This window comes from Festucalex cinctus, chromosome 1 (genome assembly GCF_051991245.1).
Source record: "Festucalex cinctus isolate MCC-2025b chromosome 1, RoL_Fcin_1.0, whole genome shotgun sequence".
Lineage (NCBI taxonomy): Eukaryota > Metazoa > Chordata > Actinopteri > Syngnathiformes > Syngnathidae > Festucalex > Festucalex cinctus.
The window spans coordinates 41838045-41852106 of record NC_135411.1 but is presented as its reverse complement, the minus strand read 5'-3'; the positions used below and the strand labels follow the sequence as shown (position 1 = coordinate 41852106).

Below are 14062 nucleotides of genomic sequence, written 5' to 3'. Positions count from 1 at the left end.
CTTCCAATACCGCTGCAAGATGGCGGCAGCATGACGTGCCTGACGTCCCTCAACTGCCGTAAAGCAAGCGTCCAAGCAGAAAAAGACGGAAGCGTGGCTTCCTTTTCCTCCACCGACACCACTGAAGATTTGGAAAATTTTTGCGAGTGCGAGTAAAAGCGTACGACAGGAGCTGAAAATGTTGAAAGAGTTGGTGAGGGAGCGACTCATGGCTGCTGCCGACGAAATCTTCGGACTGTTTGAAAAAACCATCGCTTCGTATGAGGAGCAACTTTGTCGTGCGAGAGACGAGACCGAGCGACACCGACGACAAGTCGAAGCTTTTTCCAACAATACTGACTTCCAAGGTCGCTTTTCAAAACTTCCACTTTGACAGTCAACAGTTTCTTTTCTCACACAAACGCATTTCCACTCTGGGTGTAAATGATTGTGATTAAACAATCGTTTCTCGTGAAGCTCATGTCCGGTTTCGATACCCACCGACAACAATGGCATGTACACAAAGCAATGGGACGTCAATCATGTCCAGTTGTTCATACTGTACAGTCAGTGTTGTGAAAAAGTAGTTGCCCCTAAACCCAATAATTGGCTGGGCCGCCCTTTGCAGCTACGCACGAAATTGAGCGTTATCTACAACTGTGTAAAAAAAAAAGTGAAAAATATCACAACCGTGAAATTTGTCTTGCTATACCATTAAACATAATAGTAATAAATAAGATGTTTACAAACATGGAAAACACAGATGAACATTTTTGCCTATTTTTCTGACATGGACAAAAGAAACTGAATTATAATTAGTTTGCTTATACATTTTCTGGACTTCCAATTTTAAACAATTTATTCTTTTAAAACAAAGGTACAGATTTTTTTTAAATCAGTTTTATCAATTAATAATTAAATAATTGATAGATGAATCATAATTTTTATTTAGCACCTTTCATAACGCTGAAATGTGAAAAATACCACGTTAAAGGTATGGATGGATTTCTACGGAGCCCCTACGGTGACATGGTAGAAAGAAAAAAAAAACTTTGCGTGCTCTCGCAAAACAAGGGAACGCAAAGATTGCGTGCCCTCGCAAAAAACTTTGCGTTCTCTCGCAAAGATTGCGAGGGAACGCAAACCTCGCAAAACAACTTTTTGCGAGGGAACGCAATCTTTTCGTTCGAACGCAAAGTTGTTTTGTTCACATGCAAGATGACCCGGAAGTGTTCACGGCGCAGCAAAGGTGACATGGCAGGCGAAAAAAACAACTTTGCGTTCGTTTTGCGAGGGAACGCAAAATGTTTTGCGAGGGAACGCAAAGTTTTTTTTTTTCTCTACCATGTCACCTTAGGGGCTCCGTAATGTTGCTGTTTGTAAACACAACATTCACAACTGATGCCGAGGACAGCAACCAACCAGGAATGAGCGTTAAACCGGTCCACAAACCAGGAGCAGGGTTCCGCAGAGCTGAATTTGCATAGGTAGACAAGACACAGGAATCAAATCCTAACATGTCCGCGGAATCTGTCCGCCAATCAGCGGCGTGGTTTCGCACAGCGATATTTGCATATGCCCCTGATAGTCGCTTGACTCTGCAGCTTGGCTGGAGGGAAAACATTGAGCCTCCGTCTCCCCACCCAGCAACGTCCCTGACAGGCCGAAGCAAATTGGCCGAACTATATTTATAAAACATGAATTTTATCGCGTTATAACATGAAGCTTATTACATTAAAACGAGAAATTTGTAACGTGGTGTTTTTCAAGTTAAAATATGATGGTTAACTTTATTTTTTATTTTTGGCATGGCAGCAATACACACCCTACTACTAATCCAACTTGTGTGAGCAAACATCTGTCACTTGTGTCCAACAGAAGACCGGCCCCAAAGGGGGCCCTCCATTTTGGAGCGTGGGCAGCCCTGCCACGTTAAACAAGAGGAGGACCTCCGCAAGTTGCCGCTTACTCTCATCGTCGTGAAGAGCGACGAGGACAACAATGAGGACAACAATGAATATAACGATGACTATGACACACCCCAGTCGTCCCAACTTCATCATCACCTTCACGATCCAAGCGGAGATCCCCCCGGAAGACCCCGCCCACCACCGGATGACGTCTTGGCGCCGCTATCTGACGGCGATGACAATGAAACTGCCCCCGACAGCGACACAGACTGGTCCGCCGGCAACAAACCCCCGAAGCGCTCGCGGCCGGCCACCAGCCGGCCCAACTCGTTCACCTGCAGCGTGTGCGCCAAAAGCTTCACGTATAAGTGCAACCTGAACACGCACATGCGTACGCACAACGCGGAAAAACCTTTCGTTTGCGCCGTTTGCGGCAAGCGCTTCTCTCAGAAGGCGCACATGCTGTCACACATGCGGACGCACACGGGAGAGAAGCCGTTCACGTGTTCCGTGTGCGGCGTCAGCTACCCGTACAAGCTGAGTCTGACCGTGCACATGCGCACGCACACGGGAGAGAAACCCTTCTTCTGCTCCGTGTGCGGCAAACGCTTCTCTCTAAAGTCCACCATGGTGTCGCACATGAGGATACACACGGGGGAAAAACCCTTTCGCTGCTCCGTGTGCGGGAACAGCTTCTCCCGGAAGTCATCCATGGTGTCACACATGAGGACGCACAAGGGTGAAAAAAGCTTCATTTGCTCAGACAACACTTTAAGGGAGTAGTTATTTCTGGAGTATAATGCTTTTTTTTTCCCATAATCCCCTTCATCTGGTGATTCGTGTTGCTCTTAAACGTAGGTGGGCAAAACATAACTAATTAAAATTAAACTGTAATAACAAACTGACTACCTGGAACTGCACAAATGGAAAACATATCCAGTATTACGATAAGAAAATGTTTGTTTCAGTGGGTACCATGTTGAAGCAAGTGCCACACACAAAAACCTCAAAACATTTTATTCCCATTAAAAAAGACGGCATCTGTGTTTAAAATGGAGATTTGTCACTATAAGACAAGATGATTACTCAAGTTGTGTCATTCAAGTCAGTCTAGATGAGCATTTCATGGATTTTGCCAAGAAAGTTGCAAGTCCTAAAAAGGACGAGTCAAAACGTGTGACTCGAGTCTTCCATCTCAGTTAAACTCCATTTCTATTACACGTTAGTCATACTATGGATGCAAATTCCCATTGTTGTCATAACAGTAACTGACTATGTTTTCAATAAATTTATTGTGATTCAGTTACAGGTTTACTCTTTAACATCCATCAGAAAACTGTCAAAAATGTTGATCATTGTTTTTCAAAGTAAAAGCTGATAAATGTCTTATTTTCTCAGACAAAACCTCAGATAATTACTCCGCTTTCATGGAGGACTTTAGAAATCATTGAATGTTTCATGTCAGCAGGCTGAAAACAGTATTTGGACGAAGTTAAACTTGTTCCCAAATACAATTATCAAAATAGTTGTCGATTATGCTTGACAATCGATTACCAGTAGTTATTGTTGTGCCTCTATTTGTGAAATCAGAACTTTGCTGTGATTTCAAAATGAATAGCAACAAATTTGGAAAGCTTCCTGATGAGTCTGACTTTTTTTGTGAGGAAACATGGTAAACAAAAAAGGCAGAAAATTCTGTTACGGGAATGGATAAAAATCCAGAAAATGAGTCAGTCGTTTTGTGAGGAAACGGTTGTGGCAAAACGTAGAAAGTTCTGTTTTAGGGATATAGACAAATCCATCTGTGGCGAGCAAAGCAGAACACAAAATTTGCAAGCCCTAAAGATGAACTTGGCATTTTCAGTATTTCAGCTGTGTAACTTGTTTTTGTGTCCAAACTTGCACAATAAAATGTGAATTTTTAAAACTGTGTTTCTGAGTAATTATTAAGAGAGAACAAATGTGAATATTTACATTGCAGGTGGATTGACAGGGTGCACCTCTGAAACGTTTGGAATATCTGGCAGTGCCTTCCAAAATGATTATTTTCAATCCTCTATAAGTTATTTGCTTGCTTAACAAACATTCCGAAATGTACACAAGGAGAAGAATGCTACATGTAAGAATGTCTGTCTGTAATCCTGCTTTTTATGGCTACAAAACCTGATGGCTTTAGGTTATTTTGTAAGGTAAATCTTTGGCCAGAATTATTAATGCACACTGTGCATTAATAACAAAAGACTAGTGGTTCTTGCGGCACGGTGGGTGACTGGTTAGCACGTCCGCCTCCCAGTTCTGAGGACTCCGGTTCGAGTCCAGGCTCGGACCTTCCTGGGTGGAGTTTACATGTTCTCCCCATGCCCGTGTGGGTCTTCTCCGGGTACTCCGGTCTTCCCCCACATTCCAAAGACATACGTGGCAGGTTAATTGGGCGCTCCGAATTGTCCCTAGGTGTGCTTGTGTGCGTGGATGGTTGTTCGTCTCTGTGTGCCCTGCGATTGGCTGGCAACCAGTCCAGGGTGTCCCCCGCCTACTGCCCAGAGCCAGGTGAGATAGGCGCCAGCACCCCCTGCGACCCTTGAGAGGAATAAGCGGTCAAGAAAATGGATGGAGGTTCAAAATGACTCATGTGGCATCCACCTACTTTCAGGCCATACTGAGTTGGTTGAAAAAAATGATTCAATCTCGTGTTCATTATACTGAACAATCATACTATTTGCCTTGATATTTTTACATTAATATTTTCTATTTATTATTTGAAGTAAAAAAAAAAAAAAGAACTAAAAAATGTTAGAATTATTACATTTTTTGGCAGGAAGAAACACTTTTTTAAAAATCAAAATGTGGTCAACAGAACTACATGTATTTTTGTTTGTAAGATCATTTAACTATTTCATATACTGTATATTTAAAACAAACAAACAAAAAACACAGTCCTTGCACAGTACACAATGTTTTTCCTAACAGGGCAGGTGTCTCAAATTGGCAATCAATCTTAGATGCCCTTTGATACATGATATCCAACAGTCTTGCCAACAGTCACTTCCTTACAATAGCAGGCTAGTAAAATTACCAGTGAGATGCAGCAATGATTTATCCATCTCTATCGTTCTCCTTTTAAACAAAGCGGCCGAAGACAGCATTAAGTTGCCAGCACACTCCACTAATAGAGGTCGGAAAGAGGAGTGGGTAAAGCGACACGGCTATCTCAGGCTCCAGAGGCTGTCATAGTTTGCTTTGCAGAGCAGGAAGCTTGGTGAGTATTCACTATTATTTATTTGTTGGGATTTGCTCGGTAGTAGTTACTAATGTAATCTTGATTACATACTGGAGGTCATTATAATACAATGTACAGTATTTCAATTAAATATCTTGAGTTATGTTTGGAATGTAATGCCAACTATTTCCTTCCTATGCCTCCTTCGTTTCTTCCCTTTTGAAGTATGACTAAGCTGGTGCATTGGTATGCGCGCTCCTTTTGAAATACAACCATCCGTGAGCTAGTGCAATTGGTATGTGACTTGCCATAAGCGATGACAGAAATTTAGGAAACAAGACATTACACTGTCACACAATACAAACACCCTTCACAGATCCATTTTGAGACAAATGTAATTGTGTATGCAAGTTTCACTTCATCTGTACAAATGAGGCACAGTCGTCAGGTACACAGTGCCAGGTTCGAGTCAACATAGCAATGAAGTGACTTGAAGCATTTTGAGTGCTTGAAGATGAAAAAAAAAAAGGCATTCATCCATGAATAATATTGTAATCCAATAATATTTCATCTGAATAAGCCATGTAAATATTCAATTTACCTGTTTACAGTAGGGTTGCACGATAATGCTATTTTCAACCGATACCGATAAAAGAATAATTTAGAAAGTATAAGTCAAATGATTGCAAACTTGACCACACGTACTCAGCAATCTTCCACTCAACAGTGTGTTCCAACTATGTTTTTTATTTGCCTTTTTAGGGTTGGAACACCCATGTAACTATGGGCGTGAAAACCAAATAAAAAGAGAGGGTGAGGAGAGGATTTTATTGATCTCTGCTTCAAAGACAACCAGTAACTCATTTTGATTTTGACAAAACAAAACAGTCATATTTTAAAAATGCAACATAAAACTGAGAGGTAACATTTTGTGGAGACACAGTAAAGAAAGCGCACACTGCCGACTGGCATGTCACCATGATGCACCGTCTGTCAATATAAGGTCGCGCGCATCATGACATCACAAATATGCAACACAACCATAGGAGAGGGGAGGGGTTGAAGATTTGGGCACAACTTGAGACGCAAATACAACGGATGGACCAACGTGGCATGTCTATAATTATCGGTGGATTTCTTTATGATCTGGTTTACTGTATGATATCAAACTGGTCGATAATTATCGGCTGATTTCTTTATTATGTTTTATCTGTTTGACGTCAAATTCGTTGATAATTGCCACAAATTATCGTGCATCCCTAGTTTACAGTATTCCTTTTGGACATACAGGGAGATCAATATTCGGAAGATGTCTTGTGAACTGCTTCTAGGTGCTGTCAAGATGTCAGCGATGCATTGGGAGGCCAGACGGCGTCAGAGTGCTCTGGATCGAAGGCGGGCGAGAGACAAGCAGCAAGTATACTGTCTCGAAATTAGGATTATTTGCTTGTAATACTTTACATTACTCAAAATGATAATACAAATCCTAAAATAGAAACAAACACGTTACAAACCCAAGCTTGGAACGTAAACAAACACAACATAAACAGTAGCTGTGATTTGGACGTTATTGTCAGTTATTGCTGCATACTTTGAGGTAGTTGTTCTCAAAGTTTTTACACCAAGTAGTACCACCAAAAGAAAAATATTTACCTCTCGAAGTACCACTATAACTACATTTAAAATACAGTAGCATAGTGGGTTTAAGTGTTCATCAAACACCGAGCAGAGGTTTTATTCCAAAAAAAGTATACCTTCATATAGTAAGCCCTTCTGCAGTTTGAACATTATGTGCATTGCACATAAAAGTTAAATCAAAATTGCACTTGAATGAGTTTGAAAAACAATTCTTAAAGATTCTGATGCAAATATATTGTGTTTTGCATAAAAGTTAAATACGACTGAGCTGTGCTTAAAAATGTACTTTAAAGTAAAAACAATTACTGTAGTGGATTAAGAACAAAAATAAACAAGTAGTATGCTCAGCTGCAAACTTATTTGTAATATGATTAAAGGGACAGTGTATATTATTTCTATGGTGAACTTATAATTATAAAAAACAACAACTATTAATTTCAATAATATATAAAAACATGTTGTATCACATAAAAATATGAGTTGTTATATCTGGAATTGCTAATTACTGTATATTAGATAGGTCACACTGTGTCTCTGACCGCACCATAGTATGCATGCTTCAAAATCATTGCACTGTATTAGTTCACCGCTAGATGGCACTGAATAATACACACTGTCACGTTCATCTTTTAAATGCTGTAAATTTTAGTTGTTTCTATTTCTGTGTTTCATTCATTTACCACTAGAGCAACGGCAGGGGTGGCTAACTGCGGTCGTCGAGGGCCGGAGTCCTGCAGGTTTTAGAGGTTTCCCTACTCGAAGTGCAACTGATTCCAATTAACAGGATCGTTATCAAGCTTATGCAGAGCTTGCTGATGAGCTGATCATGAACCAGCTGTGTTGAAGAAGGGAAATATCCAAAACCTGCAGGACTGCGGCCCTTGAGGACCGGATTTCGCCACCCCTGCACTAGAGAGAGTCGACTGGTATTTGTACAACACTTTGAGAATCACTGTTTTAAGGCAATGGAAAAACGAGATCATTGAAGTCATATTACAGCTTTAAATCGATACATGAAAAGACTCAGGACCACCACGGAGGTGTCATTCGTTCTTTTTTTGTAAGTCAGCCGTTGGTGCGCAAACACTCTGCTTGGTCTACTTTATTATTAAACAACAGTGGAGCTGAGCAGGGACATGTGACACTACAGTATGAGGTCAACCTTTTTTCCTGTGTGAACAATAGACAGAGCACATGTATCCTGTTGCTCTTGACATGTGAGTGTGGGTTTTTTGTCACGGGTTTGATTTATCGGGTTATGTATGTCTTCACATATAGTTGTGGTGTATCGTCATGACTTTTAAAAGTTTTGTTGGCTGAAAAGGGAAGCGATTTTAATGGCTTGAACCCACAACCTCTTTCTCGTTATAGTTGTTGCAAAAACGTGAGACCAGCTGTGATACAAATGAATCTAATTCATCACAGGAGCAAACAGGTATACTGCGTCTCTTAATTCTCTGGAAAAACTCCCAGCTCTACCAAAGTCACATTGTTTATCATTTTCAGCTGGATACCAGTGTCCCCATTGTAAAAGTGAGCTGAAGGCACTGATTGATCACAGTGGCAAGATCCCCAACAGATACTCAGTGGGTATCACAGTCTGTCTCAACTATCCATCCCCTTCGTTCTGATTTACAGAGAATCCATTTCTTACAGTCTTTGCAGTACACACAGCAGTGGTGAGACAGAGGCGGTCCTCTCTGTTACCTTATTGAAGATAACTTTATCTCAACCCTATTCATGCAAATTGTAAATTGGCTATAGGATATCGGAAATTGTAATCGTTAAACATGAACAAAATACAGTTTACTTCAGTTATTCACAATGAATGTTGTAAAAAAGGTTGCAAACAAAAACTTTTGCACAGTGCTGTATTTTAGAACTTAAAGCAGAAGTGAAGCCAAACTTTGCAATAATGTGTTTTATGTGCCCGTACTAGTATAAGCACGGTATTAATATTGGGTCTACATTGAATAAGAATTAAGCTTTTGAACATCATGGCTCACCTTTTTTCTGGTTTGGTCACGTGATGTGAATATCTTTGGACTCAGAGTAAACAGATTTTTGACTTGACTTCCACTTAAAGGACAGTGTTCTGCCATTGACTGATCAGATATGTGGAGTATTACTATTTTAGTAGATACAAATCTAAATCACATATTCTCACTAACAGACTACACACACTGTACATGGCATGGTGCCCTTGTTTTACTGAATTTGATTGCACAAGTAAGTAATTGTCCAGTTTAGCCCCAATATCCCCCCCCCCCCCCCCCCCCAAAAAAAAAATAAAATCTGTAAAATCGAGTTTGATTTCAAAACAGTGCATCAAATCGAACCACATTTTATATTAAAATATAGAGATACATATTGAATCATCTTTTATTGGAGAGATACATTTTTGAAGGAAATGCCACATTTACAAAAAACACTGATTACATCATATCCTCTTGAACTGAGCTGTACCATATCAAATCAGTGTGTGTTCCTTTTGGTAATTGGATATTACTTTTGGAAATAGATATTAAAAATAGAAAAACGTTTTCTTATCGTCGATTAAACTATAATTAAAATACAGCTTTATTTTCTCATTTGTTGACTGGAACGCAGAAAAAAATACTATTAACAGTTTGATTTTCAATTTTTATTTCTAAAACGAAAATAGGAAATAGCACGAGACACATACGGAAAAACGTCTAGTCTATTTTGCATTCCCGGAAGTTGTCACCGACACCGACAGCTGACCAGGAGATGGCGACAGAGTGACGTCTGAAGACGGTGAATCGTGTTCTGCCGTGATTCATCTCCAGCCTAAATTCCACAAACTCTGCACACACGTGGAGACATTCCATCGTCTTCCCTCTTCAGACGCCACACTGTCGCCATCTCCTGGCCAGTTTGAGAAATGCTGTCTTTTCCTTACTCATTCCAGACAACAAAAAAGAACATGAAGCTGTATTTAAAATTTGGTTTTCTCTTTTAAAACACAAATCAAATAACGAGTCCTTTTTCTATTTTTAATAGGTTATAGGTTATTAAATGTCCAAATGAGTCACGGACCGATGCACATTCCTAATAAATATGTTCAAGTCCGTACACATCACAATTTCGCTCATACTTACTTTTCAGACATAGTAGGGTACAGTATTGTGAGACAAAATATCCATCCATCCATCCATCCATCCATCATCTACCGCTTATCCGGGGTCGGGTCGTGGGGGCAGCAGCTTTAGCAGGGAATCCCAGACTTCCTTCTCCCCGGCCACTTCAACCAGCTCCTCCGGCGGGATCCCAAGGTGTTTCCAGGCCAGCCGAGAGACAGAGTCTCTCCAGCGTGTCCTGGGTCGTCCCCGGGGCCTCCCGCCGGTGGGGCATGCCCGGAACACCTCTCCAGGGAGGCGTCCAGGAGGCATCCGAACCAGATGCCCGAGCCACCTCAGCCAGCTCCTCTCAACGGGGAGGAACAGCGGCTCGACTCTGAGTCCCTCCCAGATGACCGAGCTTCTCACCTTTTCTCTAAGGGAGAGCCCGGACACCCTGCGGAGGAAATTCATTTCGGCCGCTTGTATCCGTGATCTTGTTCTTTTGGTCACGACCCACAGCTCGTGACCATAGGTGAGGGTCGGAACGTAGATCGACCGGTAAATCGAGAGCTTTGTCTTTCGACTCAGCTCCTTCTTCACCACAACGGACCGTTACAGCGTCCGCATCACTGCAGATGCTGCACCGATCCGCCTGTCGATCTCTCGCTCCATCCTGCCCTCACTCGTGAACAAGACCCCAAGATACTTGAACTCCTCCACTTGGGGTAGGATCTCATCCCCGACCCGAAGACAGTACTCCACCCCTTTCTGACTGAGGACCATGGTCTCGGATTTGGAGGTGCTGATCTTCATCCCAACCGCTTCACACTCAGCTGCGAACCGCTCCAGTGAGAGTTGGAGATCCCGGCTTGATGAAGCCAACAGCACCACATCATCTGCAAAAAGCAGAGATGCAATGCTGAGGCCACCAAACCGGACATAAAACATAAAAACATAACAAAACATTAACACCAATACAATACAATCACAACAAATCAACATTCTTCCATCCCTACATACGCTTTGATGTTTGAAGCAGTTTTTAGATGAAAGAGGACAGAATCAGTCTCCTTTCAGCAGTTGATCAGAGATGTGATCTCAGCATGCATGACGTCACAGACGTTTGCTACAAGCTAAGTTTGCTTGTAAGCTAGCTCATCAACAAGCAGTCGCTGCATTCGCGATGAGCACCATACACACAAAAAGAATGGTCCAATTTTCCAATCCCATCCAAACTGCCTCTCCTCCGAGCGCCGAACCACCATCCAGTCCAAGACCCACGCACAACACACCACCAGCGGCGACGTTCGCGTCCTCAGCTCCACCGCCATCCATCCTGGGGGCAGTCGGATGGCCCCGACACTCCCCCAACAGAAATCGTGCTAGTGCAGGCATGCCGCTGAATGGCCGCAGCCGCCGGGCACCGACACCGTCCCTCGGAGAATATCACGGCCAAACCGCTGAGAACAGTCCAGTCCAAATCGGGTCCACACAAAAGATGAAATGCCACATGACAAGAAGAAAGACAAAGACTGCTGCTGTAAGCTCACAGCGCCATCAACAAACAGCCAAGACAAGAGAGTCGCCAGACACACCGACGCACGCCATCTTGTCGAGGCAAAAAAAAAAGGGGGTGATCAGTTGACAGCTCCGCCCCTCTCTTCACCCGAGTGTCCAACACATACGGCCGCAAATCTGATGACACGACTACAAAGTCGATGATCGAACTGCGGCCTAGGGTGTCCTGGTGCCAAGTGCACATATGGACACCCTTATGTTTGAACATGGTGTTCGTTATGGACAGTCCGTGACGAGCACAGAAGTCCAATAACAGAACACTGCTCGGGTTCCGATCCTCCCAATTACGCCTCTCCAGGTCTCACTGTCATTGCCCACGTGAGCGTTGAAGTCCCCCAGCAGGACGAGGGAGACCCCAGGGGAAGCGTTCTCCAGCACACCCTTCAAGGACTCCAAAAAGGGTGGGTACTCTGAGCTGCTGTTTGGTGCATATGCACAAACAACAGTCAGGACCCGTCCCCCCACCCGAAGGCGGAGGGAGGCTACCCTCTCGTTCACCGGGGTAAACCACAATGTACAGGCGCCGGGGGGCAATAAGTATGCCCACAACTGCCTCTCACCGTGGGCAACTCCAGAGTGGAAGAGAGTCCAACCCCTCTCAAGAGGATTGGTACCAGAACCCAGCTGTGCGTGGAGGTGAGCCTGACTATATCTAGTCGGAATTTCTCAGCCTCGCACACCAGCTCGGGCTCCTTCCCTGCCAGAGAGGTGTCATTCCATGTTCCCAGAGCTAGCTTCAGTAGACGGAGGTCAGACCGCCAAGGCCCACGCCTTTGGCTGCCGCCCAGCTTATTATGCACCCGACCCCTTTGGCCCCCCTCACAGGTGGTGAGCCCATGAGGAGGGGGACCCACGTTGCCTTTTCGGGCTGTGCCCGGCCGGGCCCCATGGGTGCAGGCAGACGCTCGCCTTCGAGCCCCGCCTCCAGGCCTGGCTCCAGAGGGGGCCTCGGTGACCCGCGTCCGGGCAAGGGAAAACTAGATCCATTTGTATCCATTATCATAAGGGGTTTTTGAGCCATGCCTTGTCTGGCCCCTCACCTAGGACCTGTTTGCCATGGGTGACCCTGCCAGGGGCATAAAGCCCCAGACAACATAGCTCCTAGGATCATCGGGACACGCAGACCCCTCCACCACAATAGGGTGATGACTCACGGAGGAGGAGACAAAATATCAGCAACTGCAATTGTTCTCAAGTTTAATAAACTGTGCCGAATTAATCGTAATCTGATGTTCTACAATATAGAAAGCCTTCCATAATTATTGTCCCTCCTGGTTAAGATGAGTTAAAACTTTAAAACCTTAACATGAATTCCATTAACAGTATATTGCAGAAGCATACTTTCTGTAAATGCAAGTTGGAGAAATTGTTCACTAAATTCACTGAATCAAGCTCCTCCCTTGAGCATTTCATTCTCAACAACTCAACCACGTTGAAAACATGTGGAGTTAAAGTTAAAGGACCACTGATTGTCATGCCCATCTAAGTGGGATGAAATTCATTCTCCGCATTTGACCCATCCACTCAGGGAGACGGAAAGCAGCAGCAGGGTTAGCACTCTGGATTCATTTGATGATCTAACCCCCCCAATTCCAACCCTTAATGCTGAGTGTCAAGCAGGGAAGCAAATGGGACCCATTTTTTTTTCATAGTCTTTGGCATAGTCTTTGAATCCACAAGCTCCCAGTCTCAGGGAGGGCACTCTACCACTAGGTCACTGAGCTAAAAAGTAGAGGTTTGTGGAGAAGGCGACTCGCTGGATGATTTTGATTGTACTAAAAGAATGGTTGAAGATCCATTTTTCTGTATTCTCCCACCTTGTGAAACATTATAAAATATTAGTTGCTGTTTTGTTGGCAAAGTGGGTTGAAGTATTCACATCAGAGGTGTTGTTTCTTAATGTGGAATTCCCCCCCCCCACACACACACACACTGAACAAATGCACTTAAAGGTTGGAATTTCCTCCTTTGTTTTTAAAATTTGGTCGTATATTATTTAGAATTCCCTGCCCTGAATTTATTAGAAGGTAAAGGAAACATCTGCACCAGGTGTGCTAACAGTTATGGAGGTAAAGGTACTGTATTGACATTACATACTTCTCAAAGTACAATGACAACATCTGCAACTACAATACATTATTTGTTCACAGTGCATATTGCAGTGGCAGTAATTAACATGATTACCCAAAGATTTTAGAATAAAATGTTAATTGATACCCCAATAATACAGTAATAAAATATCTGATGATTGAAAAAAAATAAAGTAAAAATCTTAGGTGTCGTTTAGCCACTTTGGCATAGCTTAGCATTGTAACTTGCATTTCTCTGGTGTGTAGAAGTATAGCTTCATTTAATGTAGAATATCTTTAACTATAAATAATTTTTTTTTTTTAATTATATATATATTTTCATGAAACATATTCCCAATTAAAGGACCAGTCACATGAATGTGTTGTAAAGAGTAGATGTTGGGAAGACATTTAAGGCAATGTGTTTTGTTTGTTTAATATATTATATTCATTGTGTGACAAATAAAATGTTAATAAATTAAGTGAGTCATGTCTGTCTTATGTTTTCATCCTCTCTGATTAATTCACAGATCTTTGTTCAAATATTGTAAAGACACTCACCAGACACTCTCAAACCCTTTATATGAT

The 14062-nt window shown here is 42.6% G+C and overlaps 1 protein-coding gene and 1 long non-coding RNA gene across 2 annotated transcripts; both read left to right on the top strand.

The window, feature by feature from the left end:
- Positions 1–33: 33 nt before the first annotated feature.
- Positions 34–3808, top strand: LOC144029475 (uncharacterized). Its single transcript, XM_077535725.1, has 2 exons — positions 34–347; positions 1858–3808. Exons 1-2 carry the CDS (start codon positions 179–181, stop codon positions 2670–2672), a joined length of 984 nt encoding a protein of 327 aa, XP_077391851.1. The 5' UTR covers positions 34–178; the 3' UTR covers positions 2673–3808.
- Positions 3809–4879: 1071 nt separating this feature from the next.
- LOC144028130 (uncharacterized) lies at positions 4880–8942 on the top strand. The gene is made up of 5 exons (XR_013285927.1): positions 4880–5145; positions 6438–6523; positions 8116–8179; positions 8251–8330; positions 8401–8942. It is a non-coding gene; the product is annotated as an uncharacterized LOC144028130 (long non-coding RNA).
- Positions 8943–14062: the final 5120 nt, after the last annotated feature.